The sequence below is a fragment of the Alligator mississippiensis genome, chromosome 7, assembly GCF_030867095.1.
Source record: "Alligator mississippiensis isolate rAllMis1 chromosome 7, rAllMis1, whole genome shotgun sequence".
Lineage (NCBI taxonomy): Eukaryota > Metazoa > Chordata > Crocodylia > Alligatoridae > Alligator > Alligator mississippiensis.
The window spans coordinates 230,045-257,219 of NC_081830.1; the positions used below are offsets into that span (position 1 = coordinate 230,045).

General features: G+C 68.7%; 6 protein-coding genes across 12 annotated transcripts; 2 read left to right on the forward strand and 4 right to left on the reverse strand.

Moving 5' to 3' along the window:
• Positions 1–57: 57 nt before the first annotated feature.
• On the reverse strand, positions 58–3,642 carry PPP4C (protein phosphatase 4 catalytic subunit). Of its 2 annotated transcripts, none has more exons than XM_006260576.4 (9): positions 3,532–3,642; positions 3,196–3,295; positions 2,555–2,606; positions 2,407–2,457; positions 2,231–2,332; positions 1,332–1,505; positions 1,044–1,170; positions 634–823; positions 58–546 (listed from the first exon to the last, which is right to left on the reverse strand). In XM_006260576.4, exons 2-9 carry the CDS (start codon positions 3,291–3,293, stop codon positions 417–419), a joined length of 924 nt encoding a protein of 307 aa, XP_006260638.1. In that variant the 5' UTR covers positions 3,294–3,295; positions 3,532–3,642; the 3' UTR covers positions 58–416. The 2 variants fall into 2 exon arrangements, with proteins under 2 accessions (XP_006260638.1, XP_019354729.1); XM_019499184.2 differs by having other exon boundaries at positions 3,561–3,616.
• Positions 3,643–4,187: 545 nt separating this feature from the next.
• ALDOA (aldolase, fructose-bisphosphate A) lies at positions 4,188–7,194 on the reverse strand. The gene is made up of 9 exons (XM_059730390.1): positions 7,092–7,194; positions 6,596–6,715; positions 6,242–6,453; positions 6,009–6,063; positions 5,733–5,893; positions 5,451–5,534; positions 5,116–5,290; positions 4,674–4,873; positions 4,188–4,544 (listed from the first exon to the last, which is right to left on the reverse strand). The coding sequence occupies exons 2-9, from the start codon at positions 6,705–6,707 to the stop codon at positions 4,449–4,451; spliced, it is 1,095 nt and encodes a 364-aa protein (XP_059586373.1). The 5' UTR covers positions 6,708–6,715; positions 7,092–7,194; the 3' UTR covers positions 4,188–4,448.
• A 5,468-nt stretch (positions 7,195–12,662) lies between these two features.
• LOC109286091 (protein delta homolog 2) lies at positions 12,663–14,007 on the reverse strand. 2 transcript variants are annotated; one of them, XM_059730403.1, is made up of 5 exons: positions 13,900–14,003; positions 13,534–13,789; positions 13,321–13,452; positions 13,118–13,243; positions 12,663–12,922 (listed from the first exon to the last, which is right to left on the reverse strand). In XM_059730403.1, exons 2-5 carry the CDS (start codon positions 13,537–13,539, stop codon positions 12,797–12,799), a joined length of 390 nt encoding a protein of 129 aa, XP_059586386.1. In that variant the 5' UTR covers positions 13,540–13,789; positions 13,900–14,003; the 3' UTR covers positions 12,663–12,796. The 2 variants fall into 2 exon arrangements, with proteins under 2 accessions (XP_059586386.1, XP_059586387.1); XM_059730404.1 differs by lacking the exon at positions 13,118–13,243 and having other exon boundaries at positions 13,900–14,007.
• A 1,185-nt stretch (positions 14,008–15,192) lies between these two features.
• TLCD3B (TLC domain containing 3B) lies at positions 15,193–18,471 on the reverse strand. Of its 3 annotated transcripts, none has more exons than XM_059730383.1 (5): positions 18,147–18,471; positions 17,282–17,365; positions 16,395–16,635; positions 16,210–16,305; positions 15,193–16,125 (listed from the first exon to the last, which is right to left on the reverse strand). In XM_059730383.1, the coding sequence occupies exons 1-5, from the start codon at positions 18,269–18,271 to the stop codon at positions 15,820–15,822; spliced, it is 852 nt and encodes a 283-aa protein (XP_059586366.1). In that variant the 5' UTR covers positions 18,272–18,471; the 3' UTR covers positions 15,193–15,819. The 3 variants fall into 3 exon arrangements, with proteins under 3 accessions (XP_059586366.1, XP_059586365.1, XP_019354719.2); XM_059730382.1 differs by having other exon boundaries at positions 17,493–18,239; XM_019499174.2 differs by lacking the exon at positions 18,147–18,471 and having other exon boundaries at positions 16,395–17,486.
• Positions 18,472–19,125: 654 nt separating this feature from the next.
• MAZ (MYC associated zinc finger protein) lies at positions 19,126–24,016 on the forward strand. Of its 3 annotated transcripts, none has more exons than XM_059730379.1 (7): positions 19,126–20,460; positions 20,671–20,757; positions 21,180–22,009; positions 22,087–22,150; positions 22,434–22,605; positions 22,960–23,061; positions 23,446–24,016. In XM_059730379.1, exons 1-7 carry the CDS (start codon positions 20,425–20,427, stop codon positions 23,565–23,567), a joined length of 1,413 nt encoding a protein of 470 aa, XP_059586362.1. In that variant the 5' UTR covers positions 19,126–20,424; the 3' UTR covers positions 23,568–24,016. The 3 variants fall into 3 exon arrangements, with proteins under 3 accessions (XP_059586362.1, XP_059586363.1, XP_059586364.1); XM_059730380.1 differs by having other exon boundaries at positions 22,960–23,169; positions 23,446–23,530; XM_059730381.1 differs by lacking the exon at positions 22,960–23,061 and having other exon boundaries at positions 19,128–20,460.
• Positions 24,017–24,119: 103 nt separating this feature from the next.
• On the forward strand, positions 24,120–27,039 carry PRRT2 (proline rich transmembrane protein 2). The gene is made up of 4 exons (XM_059730398.1): positions 24,120–24,594; positions 25,363–25,827; positions 25,996–26,128; positions 26,765–27,039. The coding sequence occupies exons 2-4, from the start codon at positions 25,393–25,395 to the stop codon at positions 27,037–27,039; spliced, it is 843 nt and encodes a 280-aa protein (XP_059586381.1). The 5' UTR covers positions 24,120–24,594; positions 25,363–25,392.
• Positions 27,040–27,175: the final 136 nt, after the last annotated feature.

Here is a 27,175-nt window from a genome sequence, read left to right on the forward strand (position 1 = left end):
GGATCCTCGGGGGCGGGGCGGAGAGCACCGACGCCTAGGTCCAAGAAGAGGCAGAGGTGGGGTTTCAACCTTTCTACAAATGTCGTTTTTTTATTCTTTTCATTTTTCCATTTTTATTTGGTTTTTAAGGAAGTTTTTCTTTTTGTATCTAAAACGAACAGGAAAAAAAACCAAAGAAATAAAAACAGGAACAATAACAAAAAAAGCTTCGTGGAGAAGCCAGGGGGGCAGGGCTGGGGGCCCCAGGGGAAGCAGCTACGGCCCCCACGAACCCCCAGAGCAGCAGGGCCTGAGTGCCCCTGGTCCTGGGGCCGCCAGCGGGACCCCTAACCCCGAGAGAAGCCCTTCCCCCCATACAGCCAGAGGGGGGCACCCCCAGGGAGATGGTGGGCAGGGGGGTTACAGGAAGTGGGGGGTCACAGGAAGTAGTCAGCCACAGGCTTCTTGGAGGGGATCCCCCTCGTCTCCTGGGGGGCAGCTTCAAAAATGATGAACTCCTTCTGCAGGTGCTCGTCCAGCTCCAAGATGGCAGCCACATTCCCGCACCTGTGGGGGGGGGGGGGGGGGTCACAGGTCACATGCTGGTGCCCCTTGCTCCCAACCCGCAGCCCCCTGGCGGTGCCCCTGCCCCACCTGTAGCAGTAGTTGGGGGCCGACCAGACTGTGAGCACAGTCTCATTGAAATGCCACTTGTAACCCTCCATGACGAGCTGGTGTGCTCGGCAGATCATGTCGATGTCGTTGGATGCGTTGAACTGGGCCACCACATCACTGCCAAACAGGTAGCCGGCCCCCCGCGGGCTCACGCCCCAGCCCGTCGTGTCTGCAAGGCAGGGACAAGGCCCGTTATGTGTGGCCACTAGCACCACCCACCCCAGAGCCAGCTGCATGGCAGGGTGCTGTTACAGCCAGCTGCCAGCACCACCCACCTGCAAGCTGCTCGCATCACTGGGCTGACCAAGCCCTCTTGGGCAGCATCACAGCCTGCTGTTCCCATCTGCCCCACCCCAGAGCTGGCTGCATTGCTGCCCCCTCCATTGTACCTTCAGGGTCAGACCAGAGCAGGTCACACATGGGGCCGTCGTGGGGCACCTCCTGCTTGCGGTCGATTGTGCGGATCTGGTCCAGCGTCTGGATCGAGGGCGACAGTCCCCCATGCACGCAGAAGATCTGAGAGGGCAGGGAAGAGGGGGCATGGGTCAGGCAGGGGAATCCCAGACCAGAGGCTAAACCATTGCCCGCTGGAAAACCCAAGTGTCCAGGCTCCCACTGTTCAGCCCCCTGCTCTTCCCCCACAGGGAACCCAGGTCTCTGGGAGCGGGGTGGGGCACCTTGCCGTCGATGATGGCTGAGAGGCTGAGGTAGTCGAAGATCTCGGTGCAGTAGCGCCACACAGTGACGGAGCCGTACTTGCGCAGACACTCATCATAGAAGCCATAGACCTGCGTGATCTGCCGGCTCTCATGGTTGCCGCGGATCAGCGTGATCCGGTCTGGGTACCGCACCTGTGGAGGCCATGGGGGGGGGGGTTTACACTTGGCCACCAGCACATCCCACCCCAGAGCTGGCTGCTTTCTGCAGCCTGTTACACTCGGCTACCAACGTGCCCCACCCAGAGCCATCTGCAGTGCTCAGGCCTGCAGGCAGCTGGTTCTAGGGTGGGACGCATTGTAGTCAGCTGCCAGTATGTCCCACTCCAAAACCGGCTGACAGCAGATGAGTACAGGAGAGCTGAACAATGCAGCTGACTCTAGGGTAGAGCAAGTCAGCAGCTGAGTATAACAGGCCCAAGTGCTGTAGCTGGATCTGGGGTGGGATGCGTCAGGGGCCAAGTATAACATCCCACCCTACAGCCCGCAGCACTGTTCAGCCCTATTATACCCGGCTTCACCCACACCCCCACAAAACCAGCTGCACCGCCCAGGCCTCTTATACTTGGCCACTTAAACACCAGGCCCCAGAGGTAGCTGCAACGCTGGCCCCTGTGGTACCTGGCTGCTGCCACAGGATGCTTCAACCCCAGGCCCAGCCGCCTCAGTGCCTGTGACACCCTAGAGCCAGCTCCAGCCTGAGGGCACAAGTCTTCCTGTCCCCAGTGGGGCCCAGCCCAGAGCCGGCTGCATCCGTCCCCCAAGCCTCCCCTGCCAGCTACCCCCTGCAGCCGCCCTGCCCCAGAGCATGCCAACCCCAGTTGTGTGCCCAGTGCCCTGGGGGGGCTGGGGGCATCTACCTTGAGCGCCAGCAGGAGCAGGAAGGTCTCGACGCTGTAGAAGCCGCGGTCCACAAAATCCCCCATGAAGAGGTAGTTGGTCTCGGGGACGTCGCCGCCCACCTGGGGGGCAGCAGGGGTAAGGGGGGGCCTGCAGTGGGGGGGGCAGGGTGGAGTTTGTGGGGGGCAGGACTCACCCGGAAGAGCTCTTTGAGGTCATAAAACTGTCCGTGGATGTCACCGCAGACCTGGGGGGGGCAAGGGGGGGGGGTGAGACAGGGCAGCCCTGATGCCCTCTGGCCTAGACCCTCCTGGCCCAGGGACCCCTGCCCAAGCCCCGCTCACCGTCACTGGGGAGTCCACCCGCTGCACGTTGCTCTCCTCCACCAGGATCTCCCTAGGCAGGGAGAGGCAGGGACACCAGTTATTCATGGCCTTTGCCCCCGTGTCCCCCAGAGCCAGCGCCCCGCGGGGCCCGTCCTGCCCCCGTGTCCCCCAGAGCCAGCGCCCCGCGGGGCCCGTCCTGCCCCCGTGTCCCCCACAGCCAGCGCCCCGCGGGGCCCGTCCTGCCCCCGTGTCCCCCACAGCCAGCGCCCCGCGGGGCCCGTCCTGCCCCCGTGTCCCCCACAGCCAGCGCCCCGCGGGGCCCGTCCTGCCCCCGTGTCCCCCACAGCCAGCGCCCCGCGGGGCCCGTCCTGCCCCCGTGTCCCCCACAGCCAGCGCCCCGCGGGGCCCGTCCTGCCCCCGTGTCCCCCACAGCCAGCGCCCCGCGGGGCCCGTCCTGCCCCCGTGTCCCCCACAGCCAGCGCCCCGCGGGGCCCGTCCTGCCGCCCCAGAGCTCTGTTCTATGCAGACAGCAGCCGGGCCCCCCAGAGCCAGCCGCACTGCGCGAGCTCTTGACCCGAGCCCCGGTGCGGGCTCCCCAGAGGCGGCTGCGATGCAGGATCCCCCTTACGCGGCGCCCCCAGCCCTGCCGCCCCGCTCACCGGGCCTTGGCGCACAGGGCCTTGACCTCGCTCTCCTTGATGAGCTCGCAGCGCCGCAGCTGCTCGATCTGCCGGTCCAGGTCGCTCAGCTCCGCCATGGCTGGGGGGCAACGCGGGGTCGGGGTGAGCGCGGCCCGGGCCCCCGCGCAGGGCCCCACAAGCACCCCCGGCCCCGCACGCTACCCAGGAGCTGCCCCCAGGCCACGCTGGCCCAAGCTGCCCCCGGAACCGGCCCCCACAGCCTGACCCGCCCCGGGGGCCCCGGAACTGCACCCCCCCCGGCCCGGATCCTTGCCGCTGCGACGCCAGCATATGCACCACCCCCCCCCCCCGCACCTGGTCCCGGCGGCGGCCCCGCGTCGCACCGGTTCCCACCGCTCGTGGCCCCGCCCCCGCCGGCGCGACGTCACGTCCGGACACCCCCCTTCCTCCACAACCGGAAGGAGGAAGGCCTGAGAGACGGGCGGGAAGTGACGCATTTGGGACGTCTAAGGGAAGAAAGAAAAGGTGAGGGACAGGAAGCGACGTCACGGTGAGGGCGGAAGTAACGGTAAAAGCGTATGCTACGCAAACAGCCAGAATGAAGTGTAGGGCCGGGCGGAACTGACGTGTAGAGCCGAAATGCCACGGGAAATGAGGGGGCGCATGATGAATGACATCAGAGCCAGGGCGGAAGTGCTACCCAGGCACCCGTCACGGGGCGGAAGTGGCGGGGAAGGGGAGCGAGGGATGGGCGAAGGTGATGTCACCCGAGCGTGGATTCCTGTGCCCTAGGCCGAGCATGTGACGTCAGCAAGCAGGGGCCTGTGCCAGGACAGGCTACTCGGGCAGGGACATGCATTCCCTCTGCTGCGGTCACGTGTGGGGGACACAGGCCAGAACCCTGCCCCCCCCCCACCCTGGCTCCTTTCCCCTCCTGGGGGCCAGAGGGGCCCACGGCCTAGACCCCCGAAACCCGCACCCCCGAGGCCCAGGAGCACAGGACACATATCTTCATGAATTCATTTTATTCAGTAACTCAGTGTAGTTAGGGCCTCGCCCGCCCCCACCCGGAGACCGGGCAGCTGGAGGGGGGGCGGGAGCCGGAAGTGTTGCTCACCAGGGGGAGGGGGAGGGGGGGAGGGGCCGCCCGGAGGCCGGGGTTCTTGTGCCCGCTGGTCTCTGCCCCAGTCGGGTCCAGGTGAATATAGTTGCAGCCCAAGTTGGGAAGGGGATGGGGGAGGGGCGGGGGGCAGGCAGGGTGGAGCCGCAGCCTAGTAGGCATGGTTGGAAACGAAGAGAGACTCCTTGGAGGCAGCACCGGCCTGGCCGCTGCCGGCGTACTTGCCCTGGCAGGCGAGGCTGTTGGCCTGCAGAGAGACGGACAGACAAGACAGGTCAGAGCAGCACAAAAAACCCAGCGTCCAGGCTCCCCTCCCCCACCCCCTCTGCAAGTCAGAGGTCACTCTCCCCCCGCCGCGGGCCAGGTCAGTACGCACCAGAGCGCGCTTGACGTACTCCTCCTGGGCCGCCTTGGTGTTCTCCTTCTTGCCGCCCCAGGCCTTGAGGGCTGAAGCCTGCAGCGCCCGCCCGTAGGAGAAGGTCAGGGCCCAGGGCTTGTGCAGGGGGCACTTGTTGATGGCATTGAGGTTCAGAGACGCCTCCTCCTCGCTCTGCCCCCCGGACAGGAAGGTGATACCTGTGAAGGGGGAGGGAGTCAGTGCCGGCGTGACACAGTGCTCGCGGGGTTAACAGGCTGGGCTGGAGCAGGGGACCCTGGGCATAGGCACAGCACCCAGGGGGTTAATGGGCAAGGGGGTGGAGTCAAGGAGATGGTGGAGCCTCCCCTACCCTGGCTTGCATGCCCAGAGCATGGCTGTCAGGGGTGAGATAGGGAGCAGGGCCACAGGGGGTGAAGCCAGGGGCAGGCCCAGGTCTCACCGGGCACAGCAGGTGGCACGGTGCGGCGCAGCGCGGTGATGGTAGCCATGGCGATCTCCTCATGGCTGTACTTGGTGGTGCAGGCGTGCCCAGGTGTCACCATGTTGGGCTTCAGCAGTGACCCCTCCAGGTAGACATGGTGGTCACTCAGCGCCTTGTACACAGCCGCCAGCACCTGGGGGGGGGCAGGACTGGTCAGCACACCACCCACATCCACTGCTGCATCTTCCCTCCAGCTCCTCCAAGAGGCGGGGCTCCTTCTGGCCACACCCCCCAAAGATCTCCCACCTCCCAGCCTCTGGTAAGTGCCCCCTCACTGCAGTGACCCCTCTCACCTTCTCGGTGACGTGCTGGCAGCGCTTCAGGTCATGGTCGCCATCGGGGAGGATCTCGGGCTCCACGATGGGCACAATGCCGTTCTAGAAGGACATGGGGGGAGGTCGGGATGAGCCTGTTAGCCCTGACCCCAACCCCCAGCCCCACCTACAGCCCCTCTAGCCCCACCTGCTGGCAGATGCTGCCTGTGCCCTTCTGGCTCTGCCCTCAGTCTTAGCCCCACCCCCTGCTAGCTCCTGGGAGAGGAAGTAGCCCTGCCCCCAGCCCTGCCCCACGGCCACCTGCTGGCAGATGCTGGCGTAGCGGGCCAGCACATTGGCATTCTCCAGGATGGCGAGGCGTGAGGGCGTGTGGGGCCCGATCTTGAGCACGCAGCGCCACTTGGCGAAGTCGGCCCCATCCTTCTTGTACTGGGCACAGCGCTCAGAAAGCCCGTCCAGGCCTGGGGAGGGGGATGAGGCTCAGGACCCAGGCATTTGGGGAAAACCCCGCAGACATGCCTGTCCTGCCAGATGCAACCACTCCCAGCCCCGAGACCCTGGTGTCCAGGCACTCACCTTGGGTGGTGGTCTCCCCATCGGTCCCGGCCAGGGCCACCACGCCCTTGTCCACCTGCGGTGGGGGAGAGGGAACCTCATCAGTACTGCCCCGACCCCTGGCCTCCACTCCTCACTCCTGCACCCCAACTACCAGGTTCAAGGTAAAAGCCTCCTGAGACCTCCAACCCCGGCCCCCTCCCCCCCCCCCAATAGTCCCCATGACCACCTTGCCCACCCCCCCGGGGGCCTACCTTGATACCAACAACGCCGCCCTTGGCCTTGATGACCTGGGGGAAGGTGCGCCCATCGTCGGCCTTCTGGTAGAGGGTCTCGTGGAAGAGGATGACGCCGCCAATGCAGGGATCCACGCGCGCGTCGGCCGTGAAGAGCAGCTGCCGGTACCAGCGCCGGTTCTCCTCGGTGTTCTCTGCCCCGATGGAGCTCAGGCGCTTGGCGATGCTGCCTGCAGGGGGGCGGGTGGGGGTTAACACAGGGGGCCCTGCAGTGCCCCGTGCCTCCCACTCCCGCCCCGCAGCCCCCCCCCCCCGTGCCCCACACTCCCGCCCCGCAGCCCCCCCCCCGTGCCCTGCACTCCCGCCCCGCACCGGTGGACTCATCGGCGGCCAGGATGCCCTTGCCGGGCGCCACGATGCGGTGGGCGATGTCCGCCAGCTCCTTCTTCTGCTCGGGCGTCAGGGCCGGGTGCGGGTGCGGCATCTTGGCGGCTGCGGGAGCGCAGGGGTTACGCGCGGGACGTGCGGCGCGCGGCCTTCCGCATGGCCGCTTCCGGCCCCCCCTGGGCGGGACCCGGGCGTCGGGGGGGGGTCGTGGCCGCGGGTGGGGGCAAGTGTCCGGGGGGGTCGTGTGCCCGGGGCGCGGGCGGGACCGAGGGGGCCGGGGCGGGAGGGGGGGCGATGGCAGCCCCCGGGCCCGCGTGCCCGAGCTCCGCGCGGCGGTGCCGGGAGTCAAGGTCGCTCCAAGGGCGGGGGGGGCAGGGAGCCAGGCGCCCGGCCCAGCAGCGCCCCCCCGGCGCTTCCCCCCACCCCGACGCCCCCCCCCCGGCCCGAAGCCCCCCCGGCCCGACGCCCCCCCCAAGCCAACCTGCGGCAGCGGCGGCGGCGGGATCGACTGCGCTGCCGCGTGGGGCTGCGGCGGGCTAGGGGCTGGGGGCGGGGCGCCGCGCCGACGTCACGCGCGGGCGCGGCCGGGGGGCCACGCCCCTGCTGCCCCCGGGGCTGCCCTGGGGCTCCCCCACGCCGTGCCCCGCCCGCGCAGTGACGTCCCGGGGGCGGGGCCTGGGAGGCTCTGGGGTTGCGTCACTGCACCCCCCGGCCCGCCGCGCGTGGGTTTCGCGCTGACCTTTGCGGGGGAAACCCGATCCCCGCCAAGGGCGCCGCGGGGCCCGCGCTCGCGGCCTGCCCCCGCCGCCCCGGCCCCGTGCCCCCGCCGCCCCGCAACGCCCCCACCTACAGCCCCGCTATGGCGCCTGCCCCGCGGCCCCAGGCCGCCCCGGCGCTGCCCCACGTCCGCCCCAACCCCCCTGGACACCGCCCCAGCGCCCTGCAGACAGGGCCCTCCTGCCCGCCCCCCCGTGCCCGAGCACGAGCCCGAGCCCCGCCGTGGGCCGCCCCTCACCTGGCGGGCGGGCGGGCGGGGCAGGGTCTGGTGGCAGTGCCGGGCGGCCGGTGCGGGGGCTGCGGGCGACCCCCTTATATGAGGCCGGGCGGAGGGGGCGGGGCCGCCCGGGGGGGCTCTGACCTTCTCGGCGACCCCTGCCCTTTCACAGCTGCCGCTAAAAATAGCCCCGGGAGAAACTCGACGCCCCTGACATTCAGGGGGGCGGCTCGTGCACAGCCCGCGGCGGGCGGGCGGGCGGGCTGCGTGGGGCGGCCGGGGAAGCACGGCCTTCCCCACGGGCCGGGGCAGCCCGGGAGCGGGCGGCGCGCAGGCCCCCGCGGCACGGCAAGCCGGGCGCTGGTGGAGGACCCGGCGGCCGGTCGCACAGGCGGCGCTTCCCGGGACGGGCGACTGCTTCTCCGGCGGCGGGCGGCGCTGCTCCCCGTCACCCCCCGGCCGCGGTTGAGCCAGGCGCCGGCTTCCAAGTGCGGCCAAGCCGCGCGGGGGAGGTGGTAGCCGTGCTGGCTAAGGACGGGCAGACGAGGGTCTCTGCGTGAATCCCGTGTCTTTCCTTAGACCCACTTAAATAGCTGGAAGAACTTTAAAGCCAGCTTCCGGGCTTAAAAGCCCTTCCTCAGGCCGGCACACGTGCAGATCTTCCTCAGCCTGACCAAGAGTTGTTAAACCCGAAAGCTTGCTTACAAGTTTTTCCAACTATTTAAGTGGGTCTAATGAAAGATGTCAGATCCACGCAGAGAACCTGGTCTTCCAAGCTGTAATACTCTTATTAATATAAATATACGCGAGGAGGAAAGGGGCCGAGCAAGAGCAGCCCCCCAGCGCTGTGCAGCGGGGGTAGTTCAGCGCCCCTTGCTAGTCCTTTACCCGCTGCCCGTAATGTGTGCGCTCCCGGGGTGCCCGCGGGGTCCCAGCACCTCGGCATCGCCACAATGGCAAGTCTGCAAAGCGTTGAGTTTGCTGCCCCTACCCTATGACTTCATTGAACATTTCTCTTTTCCAACCTTGCCAGAGGATAGTCCAGGCGGACGCCCCCGAGCAACATATCCACCGGGCCCGGTTTCATGTCTCCTTTCCTCCCCCCCTCAGAACAGCGCAGCAAGCCTCCGACCAACGAAGGAGAGAACAAAGAAGAACCAGCGTACAGGTACTTTTTAGATTTTCTATAGCTATTTTGTATAGCTAAAGTTTTATAGATTGCTATAGATAGATAGCTTTAGTATGATTATTTATATATAATTCTCCGTACTTTAATTATTCTCTTTTTTAATTTAAATACTTTTTCTTAGTTTGTCTCTTAATTTTGATAAAATATACTGCATTTTCTGTTAATAAAAGTCTTGCAATTTTTTTTGTCCGTGTATATGCGTGTCCTAGGCAGACTGGCATGGCTAATCAGGCCTGTGTGGGGTGGGTTGCCAGACCTGAGGAGCATGCCTGGGGCTGCTTTGTTGGGTGGGGCCGTAGATGGAGTCATGGCATTACTGGAAAGACTTGCAGGGTGGGCTGTTATTGGTGGTCAAATGCTTGTTCCCCCTCCCCCCCAGCCCAATGTACAAGGATCCTGGCAAGCCTGTGGGTGAAGCCGGCATCCTCCCCCCACCACCCCAGCCAGAGGGGCAAGCAGGCATGCGTGGACCGTTAATTAACATATGATCGAGGGCGATTAGCAACTCTTTCTTGTATTATACTGCATGATCTCTGGCATCAATGACGCATGCCCAGAGGCTGGAGGGGCACGGCCACTGCCTGCAGGTGGCAGGGGCATGGTGGCAGGGAGCTCCCACAGGTGGCCGCGGTGGTGATGGCAGTGGAGGGGTGGGGGTGAGTGGTGACCAGCAGTCAGCGATCACTTGCAGATGCTGGTGGCGGCCAACAGTGATCCACGAGCACCCACAGACGCTGCCGGTGGTGTCGACAGCAAGGGTTCAGGGGGCGCACGTGCACCCTCTACGCGTGGCCAATGGTCCCTTGAGGGGGTGTCTCCAGAACCTGGAACACCTTCAAACAGTGTTTCTTCTGCCCATCCATCCCCCTGCTCCCGCTCCACAGCTGACTGCCGGAGCCAGGTAGTGAAAGGTGTTGTGGAGCAACCCATGATGGGACCTTCTCTGTTGTTCTGGTCCTACCGCCACCAGGGGTAGTGTATGTGCTGCCCCCACCACGCTCCTGGTCCATCCGGCACCAGCGCCCCCGCCCCTGCCCGCTGCTGCTGCGCCCACCCCTGTTGCAAGGAAAATCTAATCTGGCCATGTTAAGTTGACCAAACTCCCAGAAGTCTCTTCGAGATGATCCAGTTAAGAATTGGCAATGATTGTGGCCTACTGTTAACCCCAGTATAGCGAATGCCAGGGAACATCTGGAAGAACAGAACCCTAAATCAGGATGAGAACGTGGCGAGTGTTGCCCCCGGCTTCCTTTCACCAGAGACCCCCAAGGAGCGACATGGCCCCTCGTCCGATTTGGTACCAAGTGAACTGTGTTAGTAACCCACAGGCTCATGACAAGTATTCTTCCCTGTAATAGGATCTGGGAAGCAGTTCCTTAGATGGTACAACAGCGACCTTCGGTGGTATCGGCCTCAGACCCTCTGGCGGGCGTGTGGGATGTTAGTGTCTGGATTCCTTGTTACTCCAAGCAAGAAGTCCAAGGTTGCTCCCATCTCCCCAGGGTGGCAACACACACACACACAAGTCTCTGTCCACTACTTTTGTAGCTTGCTCATTTCAAACCGTCCAGTCCTCAAGTTTCTTCCCTCATCTTTGTAGATAAGGTCTTCTGCTATACTTGCTAGTTTTCCTTTGTATTGGGATGGTTTGTTCCTGCTCCCTCAGTTAGGTTTCTTTAAAGTATAGCCAGCTCTCCTGGACTCCTTTCCCCCCAGACTAGCCTCCAGTGGATCCTGCCCCTCTGGCTGTGGTGGTGGGGCGAGGATGCCGGCTTCACCCACAGGCTTGGGCTGGGCAGGAGGGGGGAACAATCCCATTCTGTTTTTTGGTTTCCTTTCCTTTTAGGGAAACTACTGTACCTGGTTAACCCACTGCACCAATCACAGCACTCACTTTTCCCAGTGCCATATAAGGCACTCTGTACAAGTTAATTGCTTAGTTCCAGGAAGGCCTAAAGTTATGCTAAGAGCCTGAGCATAACTCAGTTTGCCCGTTACAGTGACCATTGGGCCTAATTAGTGTGGGAACAGGGAAATATTCCAGGTAAGTCTGTGCTATTATGAAGCTTCCAAAATATCATATAATGAGCTGGGCTAGCATTGATGATGCTGACATCACTAAAGGGTTAAATAGCCTAAGCAAGTGAAATCACCGTTCACTGTCGGCGGTCTGATTCTCCTGCGTGGATTTCTAAGGGAAGACCAAGCAATCGGACTTGGAACAACGGCAACCCGTGAAGCTCGCCCGGCGCGGCCGACTGGGAGCACCGCCTGGGTACCAGCTGTAGCCGGACTGTGATGCGGTGGAGTCACCTTAACACGCTCAGTCTTTGGTAACTGCCTGCTTATATCCTGGCAGTCTCAGTCAAGTTGACTACCTGTATTCTGGCAACCCCAGTGGATGAATTGCTTTGTGTTTAATGGATCGTTTTTTTCAGTCAATTAAGCTTCTGACTGATAATTGGACGAGTGCCGGTCGTTAATTGCATAGTTCTCCTCGCCCCCAGACAAGCAGGGCTCCAGTTTCAGCCCAATAAGCCCAACGCTGAGCATGGAGCACAGCAGCATCTCCAGAATAGTAAGTTTGTAAGAGTGCTAGCCCTGAACACCTCAATATTTCAAACCTTCCTGTTTCTTATAGTTCATATTCCCCTTCCAGTACCTGTTCCCCCGCCCGCTGCGCCCACCACCGCGGTGCTAAGCACTGCCCAGCACAGCAGCATCAGGAAAATGGTACATTTCCAACTTTCTGTTGTCTGGCATCTATCTACTCCTTGGCCCTTCAATATTTCAAACCTTCCTATTTCTTACAATTCACAGAAGTGTGACGATTAGTTGAGGTGGACGCTGCGTGCCAGCCCGTCCCTGCAGACTATGAAGCATCCCGGTTGATATAGAGGTCATACATGCCCAACGGCCTCGGGGGGGGGGGGCAGGTTTCACCATTTTTTGGTTCAAACTCAAGTTCTTTTTTCTTCCCCTGCCTACACAACACTATGGACATCAGAGAGAGAACATTTTCAATACTGATACTATTGAGAAGCCACCTTTTTTTGTTAGGGTTATAAAACTTCAGGCATTTGAAATTGTGTCAGTTGTTTTTTCTTTCATTGATCCATCCATCCACCCACACAAAGGCAGATTGAGTTTTGGGAGTGGGTGGGGTTGGTTGGTTGGGGGAAGTGCTGGCTGCACCTGCCTTTCTCGGCCTGGGGATCCTGTGCATGTATGCAAGATAGTTTCACAAAAGACAGGAGGTCACATGAGTCAGTCGCTGCTAACAAGCGTTTATAAGGTGGGGCAGTTATAGAGTCGCGGAATTACTGGAAAGATGGGAGGTCCTACAATGCTTCCTTTACCTGCAATCCCTAAGCCAGGATCACCTTGCTGTAAGCATTAGTCAGCCCGTCGTCCCCCACCCCCTCCACCTGTCCACCCCAGAACCGGACAGACCAGAAGAAAAGCAGCAAGCGGCGATGCTTGGCCAGGCATGCATGCAGGGAGCGTGAGTGAGGCGAGTCTCAGGGGTGGGACTGAGACCGTTCCAAGTGCTGGCCCCGCCGCCTCGAAGGGCCGGGCACATCGGTAGGGTTCAGAGTGAATGCGCCCCAAGCTGCTCTTCCAGGGCAGCTCCGCCTGGCACGGCGTGGGGGCTCTGCCCCTCCGCTCCACGCAGCGGCGCCCTAACAGCCAGGCTCCCTGCACCCGGAGCGCCCGGCTGCCCCCGGTAGGCCGCAGAGCGAACGCTGCTAGGGGTTCTCCTTCTGCAGGAGAACCCACCTGTCTAGAGTGGTCCCCACATACCAGCAATCCTGGAGGCCATGACGCCTCCCCACAGCTGCCCTGGCTGCCCCTGGGAACAGACAAGCTGTGACCAACCACTTTATTGTGTAAAAATAATCCAAGTTACATAAAAAAACAGGGAAGGCACCAGGGTAGAGAGGGGGGGCTCCCCAAGACACCGCCCCCCCTCAAGTGAGGGGCGGAGGGGCCCCGCGCCGCCTCACCGGAGCTTGACCTCGAAGCAGATGCAGTTGACGCTCTGGCAGTCGGGGGGCTGGCAGGCGCAGGCGCAGTCGCACAGGGGGCAGCAGCGTGGCAGGGGGGGGCAGGGGCCCAGCTCCCAGCCCTGGGGGAGGAGGACACAGGGGGAGGGAGGGAGGAAGGGAGGGGCGTCACCCCCACGGGCCCTGCCCCGGGCAGCCCAAGCCCCGCCTCCCTGGAGGGGCGCAGAACCACACCCCACAGGCCCCACCCGCACGAGGGGCGGCCCCCAATAAGCCCTGCCCCCCACCCTGCTTCTGGCCCCAGCCCCCCCACTCACGTGCGGCCGGGGGCAGCAGGCGTCCAGGCAGGCGAAGGGCGAGGGCAGGGGCGCGGCGCAGCACGCGGGGGGCGCCCCCAGGCCCGCGCCCTCGCACCCGCAGCGCTCGGCGCAGCCGCCCCGCGCCTGGGGCAGAGCGCAGCATTAGCAGGGGGCCGCCCCGCCCGGCCCCCGCCCCGCACCCCCACCCCCGCCCCCATTACCAGCAGCCCCTGGCGCAGGGCGAGGAGCAGCAGCAGCCCCAGCAGGTAGGCGGCCACGGCCAGCAGCACCAGGGCGGGCAGCGGCAGGGGCAGCGGCGGGTCCGGGGGCCGCGTGGGCGCGGGGGGCAGCGCCTGCAGGGACACGAAGGGGTCGGGTCGGTGTGGCGGGCGGGCGGGCGGGCGGCTGGGCGCGGGGGCCGGCGGCGCACTCACCGTCATGGCGCGGGGTCCTGCGCGGCGGTGGCGGCGGCGCCCGGGGGCTCATCGGGGCCTGGCGGAGACAAGAGCTGGGGTCCCGCCGCGCCCGCGGCCGCCACTCTGGCCGCGCTGCCCACGGCCCCCACGACGCGTCCCCGCGCGCGCGCGCTGCCCGGCCCGCGCCCAGTCACGTGCGCCCCCCGGCCCCTCGAGAGCGCGTCACGAGCGGGCCGGGCCGGCATGTGTCGCCCCGCTTGTTCATCAGCGCACCCTGCGCAGTAATAAGGTCTCATGCATAACAATGAGCGGCACCGCCCCCTCATGAATATTCATTCCCCCCCGAGCGCGCTGCTCGGTAGCACGCGCCGGGCTCCCGCTCACCCTCTCCCCGCCGCGCGGCTCCAGCACCGCCTCGCCGTCACCATGGAGACCACGCGACAACGGCCGCCGGCAAGGGTCCAATGAGAGCCGCGGCGGCTTCTCGGAAATGACGTTGCCACACGCTCTCTGCGCCGGAACTGGCTCCTTAGCACGCCAGCACGTGGGACGAAAAGAGCTTGCTAATAGGCTAGCGGTCACCGCAGCAACCGCAGATGGGGCGGGGCGAGTAGAAGCCAATAGAAGGACGGTGTTGGCGGCACATGACACAGGGCATTGACGGAGAGCCGCTTCAGCTTATCCAAGCGCGAGGGAAGCTGCTGCCCCGCCTGCATTATACCTCTGATTGGCTGAGAGTCCTTGACCATACTGGAGCACAGGCATATAGGGATCCCGCCGCGTCAGGCTGCTTGGCCAAGCCATTGTACGCATGCGTAGCGGAAGGTATTGGCGGAGCAGACAGCGCCTGCGCACTGCAGGACGGCAACCATGACAGCGCAACATCTGCGCTTGCGCGTTGCCAGAGGAGCAGTGTGGAGTGCGCTTGCGCACTTGTCGACCCGCATTATCCACCTGTTTTCAACAATAGGCCCGGCCTACGTTCCCCTAGCTAAGCCCTGACCTCGACTCCAGAGGGGCCAACGGTGTTGTTTGCCCCCAGCTCCATGACCTTTAGCCCCACTTTTGTGAACTGCACGTGACCGGGGCGCTCCGTGACGTCACACTAGTTAGGCGTGGCCACCACTGCTCCACCCACTCCCACGTGCCATGGTGGCCTGCGCGACGCGGTGCTGGCTCCTCCTCTCCGCCCTGGCCCAGCTCCTCGGCGTGCAGGGGCGGGGCCGCACGTGGCACGCCCCGCCCCTGAACGCCAGTGTCCCGCCCCAGGCACCGCCCCCGCGCCTCTGGTTCGATTACCCCGACGACGACGCGGGCCGCGTGCGCGCCGCCTACGAGCGCCTGGGCGAGCCGCCGCGCGCCCCCCTGCCCAGTGAGCCCCGCCGCACGCCGTGCCTCGCCCCGTCCCGTCCCGCGCGGCCTCGGCCCCTGACAGCCCGCCCGCCCCTCCCTCCCGCAGACCCGCTGCCCCGCCTGCTCCGCCGCGTCACGCTGGGCGCCGCCGGCCTCGTGCTGCTGCTGCTCCTGGCGCAGGTCGTGGCGCCGCTGTAGGTGCCCCCGTCCCCCCGGCCCGGGCCGGCCCACCTCGCCGCCCCGCCCCACCCAGGGCCGGCCCCACCCCCCTGACCCCGCTGTCCCGCAGGCTGTCCCGGCGCACACACGAGGCGGAGCCGGCGCTGCGGTCCTCACAAGGCTCTTTAATAGGCGCGGCCGCGCCGGCCCCACCCCTGCTGGGGGGCGCGGGGGGGGGGGGAGGGGGCGCCGCCCCTCCCCCTGCTTATTGCTACGGTGGGGGGGGCCGCCCCGGAGGGGGGGCGGGGCAGCGGGGAGGCCCCGCCCCCTCCTGCCCGGCCCCCCTCTGCCCCATGACCGCTAGCGGGCCCCGCGCCGCGGCCCCGCCCCTCTCAGTAAATAAATAAATAAATAAATAAATAAATACGTAGTGTGCCGTCAAACGGACACATCCGGCCCCGGAATCAATCGATAAATGAGGGAGGGGCGCGGCCTAACACTGTGGGCGGGGCGTGGCGGTGGGAGGGGCAGGACCCTCTCTCCGCTCGAAGGGAGGGTGTGGCTCAGACTGACCGGGGCGTGGCCTGTGCCCTGGGGGCGTGGCCTAACACTGAGGCGTGGCCTAGCACTGGGGGCGGGGTGGGAGCCAGGGCCATCTCCCCCTGGGGCGGGGCCTGTGCCCTGGAGCGGCCGTGGCTTAACACTGGGGGCGTGGCCTAGCAGTGGGTCAGCGCGGGAGAGCCGGGGCCCGCTCTCCCCGGGCGGGCGGCTCCGCCTGAGCCTGGGGCGGGGCTAGTCGGGGTGCGCGCGGGCGGGGCCGGCGCCCGGGCCGGGGGCTGGTGCGGCGGCGGGGGCGCGGAAGAGGCGCAGGGCCCCGCGGCAGATGAGGCCGAACCAGTAGAGCTGCGGCGCCAGGAGCAGCGCGGCCGCCGCGTTGTAGGCAGGCGGCAGCGCCAGCGGCACGGCCAGCAGCGGCAGCCCGGCGTGGCGCGCGTAGGCCCAGTACAGGTAGGGGAAGAGCAGCACGCGGCAGCAGAAGAAGGTGACCAGCATGGCCGCGCCGTTCAGCTTGTGCAGCAGCGTGTGCTGCCGCTTGTACTGCGGGACACGCGGGTCAGTGCGGGGCCGCGGCGCGCCGCCCCCGCCCCGGCCTGGCCCGCCCCGCGCCCGGGGGGCACTCACCAGGATCAGCACCTTGCCCAGGCAGACGAAGGGCGTGCTCAGCTCGGCCATCAGCATGCAGCCCAGGAAGAAGTCGCCTTTGCCCTGGCGCCACAGCTGTGGGACACGGGGGTCAGCGCGGCCCGCATCTCCCGGCCCGGGGCTCCAGGCGTGCGGGCCGTGCTGCGGGGCGGGTGGGTACTCACGGCGGCCACGGGGAAGCAGACCAGCACCATGCAGAGGTGATGCAGCACCATGAGCAGCTCTTTGCGCAGGAAGGCGCGGGCGGCCGCCGCCAGCCCCCGGTCCGGCCCCGGCCCCGGCCCCGGCCCCGGGCCGCCGCGCGCCTGCAGCCGGCCCTTGTGCAGGTGGCACAGGAACATGGCGCCCAGGTCGTACACGAAGTAGGGCACCGCGAACTCGGGGTAGGCGCGGGCCAGCCAGTGTCTGCGGGCACAGCGCGGGCCGGGTCGGGGCGGCGGGGCCAGCCCGCCCGGGGGTGCTGGGAGCAGCCGGGGGTCACGGATCCCCGCTGCTGCCCCCGCGGTGCCCAGCAACCCCCCTTCCGCGACGCCCCGCCCCCGCCCCGCAGCCCCGCCCCGGGGCCAGGCCGTGCTGACTAGGCGGCTGCTCTGCGGGACGGGATTAGGCCGCGTGCCAGAGCCGCAGCCGGGACACTGCAGCAGCGGGGCTGCGGGGCCGAGCGGGGGGGTGGGGTGGGATGCGGGCGCAATTTTCCTACGACGCCCTGGCCCCCCTGTCCGCGGCGGGCGGGGAGGGGGAGCAGCACTCATTGTTTCCGGGCAGCGGGGGAGGGGCGGCCGGTGCAGGACCCCCCCCACAACGCCCCGCACACAGAGCGGAGCGAGGACCCAGGCGTCCGGGCAGCGCTGCTCGGCCGGCGCCGGCGAGAGCGGTGGGGATGGGGCTGGGGCCGCCGGGAGCACGGGCCTGCGGGCCCTGTCCGGTGCTGAAAGCAGCGCCGAGACTCGCCGCAGCACCACGGACAGCGGCAGCGCGGGCGCGGGCTCGGCCGGGCCTGGCTCCGGGGCCGAGGCGCGGGGTTGGGGGTCCCGGGGCCGGGGGCACTCACTGGTCATCGATGACGTGCTTGCAGGAGCTGGACACGATGTAGCCGGCCGTGGAGGCCATGACGGCCTGGATGGACGAGACCAGCCTGCGGGGGGGTTAGACGGCGTGTCCCGCACTCCCGACCCGCAGCCCCCGAGCCGGGCCGGGTGTCCCGCAGGCGCTGGGGGACGCCCCCCGGCAGGGCCCGCCCGTGCCCCTCCCCGGCCCCGCACCTGGCGGCCACGATGACGGCGTCGGGCTCGTCCCAGCGCAGCCCCGGCAGGCGCCGCAGCCCGGCCCGCGCCAGCAGGAAGAGCCCCGGGAAGAGCAGGCCCCCGGCCGCCAGCGCCCGCGGCATGGCCGCCAGGCCCGCTCAGCGGCGCGGCGGCCCGGGCCGGCGGGGGGCGCCGCGCATGGCGGGCTGCGGCCGCTCGCACCCGGCGCCACCGAGCGAGCGGGCCGCGGGCATGGGCGGGGCTGCGGCGTCACGCAGGGGGCGGGGCAAGGGCGTCGCGGGGGGGCTGCGGGTCGGGAGTGCGGGGCACCGCTCGGGGTGGCGGTGGGGGGCGGGAGCGAGCAGCACCACTGGGGCAGGGGGTATCTGGGGTGTCCCACAATGCCCCGGGGAGGTCAAGGTCAGGGGTGCCCCCCCGCCGCCCCAGGGCAGCGTGGGAATCCGCTCACGGCTAATCCCCGCCACACGGTGCCCCCCCAGCCCGAGTCACCCTGGAGTCACCTCGGGGGGCGCCGCCCCGTGGCTGCCCAGGGTCCTACCCCCGTCCCGCCGCGGACCCAGGTGCCCGGGCTGCCGAAATGCCCGGCCGGGCTGAGGAGCCCTGGCCGCCCCCCGCCCCCCGCCCCGCGCCCCGGGCCTGGCGTGCGCTTACTTGGCGGCGAGGTAGGTGGCGTGCAGCGGGGGCAGGCGCAGCGGCGGGGCGCGCGCCAGGCCCCAGCGCAGCAGCACGAAGAGGCCCGGGAACAGCGCCCCCCCCGCCAGCAGCAGCAGCAGCATCTGCGGGGCAGCGCGTCACCCTCAGGCCGCCGCCCGGCCCGGCCCGGCCCTCACTGCTGGTCCGAGCCCGCCCCGGCGCCCAGCCCCTCCGAGACTCGCAGTGCCCTCGGCCGGGTGGAGCTCACCCTCCCCGCGCTGCCCCAGCCCAGCCCGGGATCGCCACCCAGCCCCGGGCATCCCGGCCGAGCCGCACCCCCGCACCAGCCCCTCCAGCGCCCCACCCCCACACACACCAGCCCTGACCCCTGACCCCGCGACCCCCGGCCCCAAACTGCCCCCGCCCCCTGGCTGCGCGGACACCACATGAATATTCATGAGCGCGGACCTCAGGCTGGTGGGCCCTGCCGGGCTGCGATTGGCCGCCAGCCGCCCCCCCGCCCTCTCCGCCTCTCATTTGAATACTGGGCTGCAGCCTGCGCCTCATTGGGCGACCCCCGGGCTGCCTGGCATACATTTGCATCTCATTACCATGCTGCAGCACCCCCGGGCCCGCGTCCCGCCGAGGTGGTGTCGGCCCGCCCGGGCGATGAATACATTTGCATCTCATTACCCGCCAGGCCCAGCCTCCGCCCCTAGCGCCGGGCCTGGGCACGGGCCGGGCCGCCGGCGGAGTCCTGCATCTCCCGGGGCAGCCGCCTCCGCACGTCTGCACCGCGGTACCTGGCTCATCGGGGGTCCGGGCGGGCCCCTCATCTGCATACATTTGCATGAGGCGACCGGGGCTCGCCCGGAAAGGAGTTAGTGCCTTGTGACCTCGCGGGGCCTCATTTCCATATATTCAAACGACACCCCCAGCGAGGCGCTTGACACATTCACGACCTCCCCCCCCCCCGCCCCGCGCGAGGAATACATCTGCATCTCATTATCCCGCCCTCCGTGAATACTCAGTGAGGCTCCCCCTTCAGGGGACAGGCCCGAGGCGCGTCGCCATAGCAACAGGCGGGATCCCCAGGGCGCAGCGCTCATGCGCACACAGCCAGGTCCATAGGAGGCCCGCTTTCTACACTGCGCATGCGCCTCTCAGTGCGCCGGGAAGCTTGCGGAGGCAGGCCGGAGCGCATGCGCAGAAAGTGACCGTAGCCAAGGCTCGATAACGGGCGCGTAAGCTCACAGCGCATGCGGAATGGAAGTAAGCACACCCCCCCCCACCCCCTCCTTTGGGGGAAAGGAGGGAGGGGCGAGAATTGCGCGCTAGCACGCAGGCGCTGCATCCAGATAACGTTTCCTGCTCCCCTTTCAGACCCTGCCAACACGCATGCGCAGTCGACTCTCGGGTCCTGGCGGGGTCCCCCGCCGCGCACGCGCCCCCTGGCCGGCGCCCCTGATTGGCCGGCGGGCGGGCCACGCGCCAAATACAAAGAGGCGCGAGGCAGCGCGGGCGGCTGGGCGAGAGCTAGGCTGCGGCCGCTGGGGTTGAGCGTAGCGCGGCCAGGGACGACGAGGAGCGACCCTGGCAGCCGGACGCCTGCGGGCGGTCGGGCGCGGGCGGTCGGGCTGAGGGGCCCGCGGGAGCCCGCAGGGAGCAGGTGGGCCCGCGCCAGGGCGAGAACGTTCCTATGCGACTCCTCTCCACAGCCGGCGTCTCGCCGCTCTTCCCACCATGCGTTGCGGCGGCCCGACTAGTGCGCAGGCGCGGGCCCGCCCCTGGGCGCGGGAGGGGGGGGGAAGGAGGCCCGGCGCCATTTTCGTGGCTCGGCGCATCGCAGCGCCGCCCTTGCCGCGCACAGCCACCGCCCCTGCAAGGCGGGCCCGGCCTGTACCAAGTCCCGCGGGTGGGGCCGGGCGGGTGGTAGCGCCCAGCCCTGGCGGCCGGGGCGGCAGTGGGCCGGAGCGCCTCGGCGGCCATTTTGTGAGGGAGGGTGGGGGGGCCGCGACCGTTAGGAGCGGGCGGGGCCGGCGGCCAATGAGTGCGCGGCCCACGTGGGGGGGAGGTGCCGGCCAATGAGGGCGCCGCACCACCCGGCGGCCTCTCTCCCCCCGGGCGCGGTGCCGTGCCAGCCAATCAGCGCCGGCGCCGCGACCGCCCTCGCGCCGCCACCCGCCTGCTCCCGCCCGCCCGCTCCGCGCGCTCCCTCCGCCTCCCCCCGCCCGCGCCGCGCGCTCCCCGCCCCGCCCGCCGCCCGCGGGCCCGGCCGGGCCCCCCCCCCACCGACATGGACCCCGGCAACTGGAGCAGCTTCATCTTCCAGGTAACGGCGCGGCCCGGCCCCCCCCGCCCGCCGCGCCCCGGGGGGGCCGCCCCGCCCCCCCCGCCGGGAGCCCCGCGCCCCCCCCGGCCGCGCGCCGCGCCGCCCCGCCCCCCGCGTCACCGCCGCGTCACCGCCCCCCGCGCCCTCGGTAGGGACCAGGGTTAACGCCCCGCGTGTCGTGTCGTGTCGTGTCTCCCGTGCCGCCCGCAGAGCCACGCGCAGAACCCGCTGCCCGTGGGCGCCGACCTGCAGTCCCGCTTCTTCGCCGCGCCCGGCTGCGCGCAGAGCCCCTTCCAGGTACGTCCTGCGCCCGGCCCGGCCCGGCCCGGCCCCGGGGCCTCCTGCCCCCCGCCGGCTCGGGGCCGCCCTGGCCTCCCTCCCGGGCCCGCAGGGTCTGGCAGCTCTTGTGCGCGGCCGACAGGGGCCGCCCCCGCCCCCGCCTGGCGCCCTGCCGCCGCCGGGCCGCCCCTGCGGGCTGGGCCCTCGAGCCCCTGGAAGCGGGGAGCCCCTGCCGGCCAGGCCCAAGCCAGGCTGCACATTGCCCCCGCCCGCGCGGCCCCACGTGCCCCAAGGCCGCCAGCCCGCGTGGCGGGAGCAGCCGCGTGCCAAGGGGGTCCCTGAGATGAGATGCCCCCCTCTGTCATGGGGTGACCCCCCAGAACACAGGGGGCGGGGCCTCCAGCAAGGGGCGGGGCCTGACCGTGTCCCCTCCCCCACAGGCGGCGGCCGCAGCGCCACCCCCGCCCCCACCCTCGGGGCCACCTGAGGGGCTGCAGGTTGACCTGCTGCCGGTGCTGGCGGCCGCCCAGGAGTCAGCCGCCGCCGCTGCTGCCGTAGCTGCCGCCGCTGCCGCCGCCGCAGCCCAGACCCCCGCCCCGGCCCCCACCGCCGCCTCCACCGTCGACACCGCCGCCCTCAAGGCCCCGCCCCCAGCCCCACCCGCCCCGGAGCCGCCCGCCCCGCCTGCCACCGCCCCCAGCCAGGCCCCCCCCTCAGCCGCATCCGCGGCGGCCATCGCCCAGGCGCCGCCCGTGCCAGCCCCCGCCCCGGCCCCATCCGCCGAGGCGCAGAAGAAGTCGAAGAGCAAGGGCCCCTACATCTGCTCGCTCTGCGCCAAGGAGTTCAAGAACGGCTACAACCTGCGGCGACACGAGGCCATCCACACAGGCGCCAAGGCGGCCCGGCCTGCGCCCGGCGCCATGAAGATGCCCACCATGGTGCCACTGAGCTTGCTGAGCGTGTCAGCACTGGGCGGGGAGGCGGGGCCGGCGGCGGGTGCAGGCGGCACAGGCGGGGGCCTGGTGACCACCACAGCCTCGGGCAAGCGCATCCGCAAGAACCACGCCTGCGAGATGTGTGGCAAGGCCTTCCGTGACGTCTATCACCTCAACCGGCACAAGCTGTCGCACTCGGACGAGAAGCCCTACCAGTGCCCCGTCTGCCAGCAGCGCTTCAAGCGCAAGGACCGCATGAGCTACCACGTGCGCTCGCACGACGGGGCCGTGCACAAGCCCTACATCTGCAGCCACTGCGGCAAGAGCTTCTCCCGGTACGTGGCGCGGGCCAGGCGGGCCGGGGGGCCACGGGCGGTGCCAGGCCCTGACCCTTTTCTCTGCCCTCCGCCAGGCCAGACCACCTGAACAGCCACGTGCGCCAGGTGCACTCCACAGAGCGGCCGTTCAAGTGTGAGGTAGGCGCCACGGAGCGAGCGGGGCAGGGGCCTGGGCATGGGGCAGGGGCCTGGCGTCACCTCCCAGGCTCAGGAAGGACCCAGGTCACTGAGACTGCAGCGGGCTGTGGACCCAGACGTCTTGGGGAGCGGGAGGTCCTGGAGGCTGTTCCTAGGAGGGGAGAGGACCCAGGCATCCGGGAAGGGGCTCCCCGGGGCCTGCAGTGCAGGAGGAAGGATCCAGGTTTCGGGGCAGGCAGGTGAGGTGAAGCCCAGCACCGCTCTGACCCTGGTCCCCACGCAGACGTGCGAGGCGGCCTTCGCCACCAAGGACCGGCTGCGGGCCCACACGGTGCGGCACGAGGAGAAGGTGCCGTGTCACGTGTGTGGCAAGATGCTGAGCGCCGCCTACATCACCGACCACATGAAGGTGCACAGCCAGGGCCCCCACCACGTCTGCGAGCTCTGCAATAAAGGTGCGATGTGGCCCTGCGCCTGTCTGTGCCCTGCGCCTGCCTTGCGATCCGCGCGTCCCAGGCACCTGAGATGCAGCCGCCGCCGGGGGGGTTCTGGGGCTACCGTGCAGCCATGGCCGGGGCACAACAAGGGCCAGGATGGGCCTAGCTCTGCTCTGTGGTGCCCACAGGCAGTGGGCACTGGGGCAGGGAGGGGGGTGCTGGCCGCCGTCCCAGCTCTGAGATGCAGTCGCACGGGGACGTGGGCCGCCGTAGCGCCAAGGCGCCATCGGGCAGGTGCAGGGGCCGGCCAGGAGGCGCCGCCAGCCCAGGGAGCTGCCCGCGTGCTGACGGGCGCTTTTGTTCTCGCCGCAGGCTTCACCACGGCGGCCTACCTGCGGGTGCACGCGGTCAAGGACCACGGACTGGCGGCCCCGCGGCCCGAGCGCTTCCTGTGCAAGCTCTGCGGCGTGCACTGTAAGACCCCTGCGCAGCTCAACGGGCACCTGCAGACCCACGCCGAGGGCCCGGCCCCTACCCCTGCCCCCACCGAAGCCCCACCCCTGCGCTGAGGCCCCCCCACAGGCAAGGCGTCTGGGGACCCGGCCGGGTGCAGGCACAGTGCCCGGGGCTGGGGCTGGCTGCGTCTTGGGAACGGGGTGGTGCGGCTGCATCTCAGACCAGGCACTGGACCCAGCTGTCCAAGGGATGGAGGGGTGCGCGGCTGCATCTCAGACCTGGTGGTGGACCCAGGTGTCCAAGGGGGGGTGTGGGGGTGGCTGCATCTCAAATGTGGCGGGCTGGTGTGGCCAGCGGCTGCTTGTAGGGCCCAGAGCAAACGGGCTCCGTGTGTCTCCACAGGTACCGGTGAGCCCTGCCCGCTGGCAGCCGCAGCGGCTGCGCCCCCAGTGTCGGCGGTGACGGTGCTGCCCATGGAGGGGGCCCCAGTGGTCAGCCAGGCCCTCCCCACCCAGCCCTGGTGACCCTGCAGCACCCCTGCCCCTGGACCAACCCCCTCCCCCGCGGTCAGACACCGATGGACCGGCCTGGACCCGCCGCTGGATGACCGGACCCGTCGCAACCCAGCACTGCCCCCCCCGCCCCCCCCATGGTGACCCGCCCGCGGCCCCCTTCATGAACTGGACTGGACACGGCCCGGCTGCAGCGCCCCTGCAGAGTGCACCCCTGCCCCCAGCCCCGGCCCTCGTGAACCAGCCCGCGCCCCCTGCCCCTCCCCCGCGGCCTGGCCTGGCCTGGCTCGGTCTGGGCTGGACGTTACCGGTTGTGGGGCTGGGCTGCCTCTGCCGGACCCGGGGTCAGCACCCCCTCGGGTTGGATCCCCCTCGTGTTTGTCCCCCGCATGCCCGTGGCGCGGCCCCTTTTGTATCGTGTCGGCGGCGCCGCAGCCGCCCTAATAAACAGGATTGGTACAGCCCCGCCGCCTGCTGGGGGGGTCTGCAGGTCCAGCCTGCTGGAGGGGCAACTTGGGTGGGGCGGGGGTTTGTCCTGCTGCGGGTGGGGTAGCCTTGGGGAAGGGTGGTGGCATCCAACAGGTAATGAAGGAACCCCCCACTTGGAGCAGTGCCCCTCGCTCCCACTTCCTAAGCCCCCCCACCCGAGTGGGGCTCCTCGCTGCTGACCCGCAGCCCCCCCTGCCCCCAGTGGTGCTGCTCTGGGGGAGGGCTGCCCCCTGCAGCTCCCCACCGTGCCCCTCACTCCCGACCTGCAGCCCCCTTCCCCCCAGCGGTGCCCCCCCCGTGAGCGGTGCGCCCCACTCCCTCCCTGCCTGCAGCCCGCCCCCCCGTCAGCGGTGCCCCCCACTCCTGACCCGCAGCTCCGCCCCCCACGCGGTGCCCCTCAGTGCCGACCCGCAGCTTCCCCGACGGGGGGCGGGGGGTTGCAGCCAGCTCTGGGGAGGAGCCGGCGCTGCGCAGCGCGGGGGCGGGGCCGGGGGGGCTCGGGCTGCTGCAGGAGCCGCGCGTCTCCCCCCAGCGCCGCGGAGCCGGATAGGTACGGGGGGAGCCTGTTGCTATGGGAACGGGTGCGGGGGGGGGGACTGGGTGTGGCGGGGGGTGGGTCCCGCGTGTGCGTGTCGGCATCCCCGGACGCCCGGCTTCCCTGCTGGTACCGGCACCGGGGTCTCTCCGCCGGCGGGGCGGGGGCGGGGGCGTGCGGGTCCCTTCCAGACACCCGGGACCCGCGCGCCTGGGCAGTGCGGGGTGGCGGGCTCCCTCCCTACCCGTGTGTGCGTGTGCATGGCTGTGTGTTCGCGGGTGGGCGCGTTCCCCCCGTGCATGTGTGAGCGCCGGTGCATGGGGCGCTGCATGGTGTGCAGGTGTCTGGGCTCCCTGCATGCGGGGGAGAGCGGGACTGCCCGCTGCTGGTACAGGTGTCCTGGTGTCTGCGCGTGTGTGCTTGTGTCTCGGCCGCTGGAGTCCAGCGGGGCTCAGGGCGTGTCTGCAGCGTGCGCGGATCGGGACTTGTACACGCGTGTGCAACAGGGGTTGGGCCTATCCCTGTACATGGGGGCAGTGGGGCAAGCCCTGTGTGCTCGTGCACCTGGGAGGAGCCCATGTGCTTGCACACGCATGTGCATCCCATGTACACCCAGCCGGGGCAGGCTGCAGGTGGCTGCCTCTGTCCCATGCATGCACTGGCCTGGGCGTCTGCTCTGTGCGCACACATGTGCACTGTGCAAGTGTGCATCCTTGATTTGTGCATGTCAGCAGCCCCTTGCACAAGCTTGTCACTCTCTCTCATCCCCTCCGGGGGTCACAGTCGGACAGTGACCCCACTGTCCCCGCAGCCATGTCAGCCGAGGCAGTGAGGAAGGAGGAGGACGAGGCGCCCCCAGACCCTGCGCCGCCCCCGCAGCCTCCGCCCCCCTCGCCGGGGGCCCCAGTCACCACGGAGAGCCCGGCAGAGCCGCCCGCCGCCATGCAGAACGGCGTGGGCCCCGTGAGGGCCTGCTCTGCCGAGGCACTGGCATCCCCACCCCGGCCCCCTGGTCCCCCCCGCTCCCAGTCAGACCTGGGGGGCGGCTGCGGGGCAGGGGGCAGGGCATCTGCCCCTCCTGCGCCCTCTGAGCTGGGGCCACCAGCCCAGGAGCCAGAGCCGGAGCCAGAGCCCGAGCCGGAACCAGAGCCGGAGGAGAAGCCACGGGACTTCGTGCTGCTTGCAGCCCTGGCCTGCTTCTGCCCTGTCTGGCCGGTCAACATCATCGCTTTTGCCTACGCCATCATGGTGAGCCATGAGCCTGCCCTGGCCTCATCTGCATGCAGTGTGCCCTGCACCCCAAGGCGCCTGAGCAGGAGAGTGGGGGGCATGGGCTGCCCTGGGGTGTGCAGCTTGCGGGGTCAGCTGGGGGTCAGGGGATGGACCCCGGCCCTGGTCTGAGCCGGGTGGGCACAGTCCCGCAGCTCGCTCCAGCAGGGTGACGTGGACGGGGCGCGGCGACTGGGCCGTGTGGCCAAGCTGCTGAGCCTGGTGGGGCTGGGCGCCGGGGCCCTCATTATCGCCACCGTCATCGCCATGCACCCCGGTGGTAAGTGCAGCTCCCCATCCCTGGCCCCCAAAACTCTGCCCCTCGACCTCCCAACCTTGCCCCCTGCCTGTGAGCCAAGTCCCCAGGCTCCGAACCCCCGCCCCTGGGCCTCCTAGCCCTGCCTGTGGGTCCTGAAACCCCACCCCTGGGCATCTAAATCCTGCCTCCTGCATCCTAGCCCCACCTGCGGGCCCCAAAAGCCCACCCCGTGCCTCCTAGCCCCACTTCTGCCCACAGCCCCCAAAACCTGAACCCCGCCCCCTGGGCCCTGAAACTCCACCCTTGGGTTTCCAAATCCCACCCCTTTTGCCCTATGGCTCTTAGCCCTGCCCTAAACCCCAATTCCTGCGGCCTTGGCTCCACCCCCAGACCCCACCCCTCCCTGAACCCCACCCCCCGCAGCTGAAGCGGGAGGTGGGGGGGGGGGGTCGTGCTGACCACTCACTGCCACCTTCCCCGCAGTGTTCAAGTGAGGATGACGTCACCGCCGCCCCTGCCCCCTCCCTCCATCTTCTTCCCCACTCGCCATGCCCCAGCCATCCCACACCATGTGCCCACCCACCCCAGCCCTGCTGCATGCCCCCTCACACCTGTCCCAGCATCCACTCCTCCACACGCTCCCCCCCAACCCTGCAGGCACTGCCTTGACACCGGCCCTTGCCGCTGGTGCCAGACGGACGGACCCACAGCCTGGGGACACAGGACACGGGCTGAAGGGCCCCTTCTGCAGTTGGACGGTGGACGCGGCCCGGAACCGGGCAGGGGCAGCCAGGCCCACAGAGCCCTGCCCTTGCGGGCCTTCCCAGCCGGGGACCCGCCTTTGCACGTGTTTGGCGGCCCCGAGCCGGGGCTGCATGGCCTGCTGCATGGATCTTCCTTTTTGTAACCATGGGGGCGGGGTGGGTTTATAGCGGGGAGGGGAGGGGAGGGGAGGGGGCTGCATGGGACCTGGCCACACTTTGGGGGCTGGGTGTTCTGCCAGCTCAGAGGGGGCCATGAGGCAGGGCCAGGCTGGCTGGGGTCTTCTGCTACCCAGAAATGGGGCAT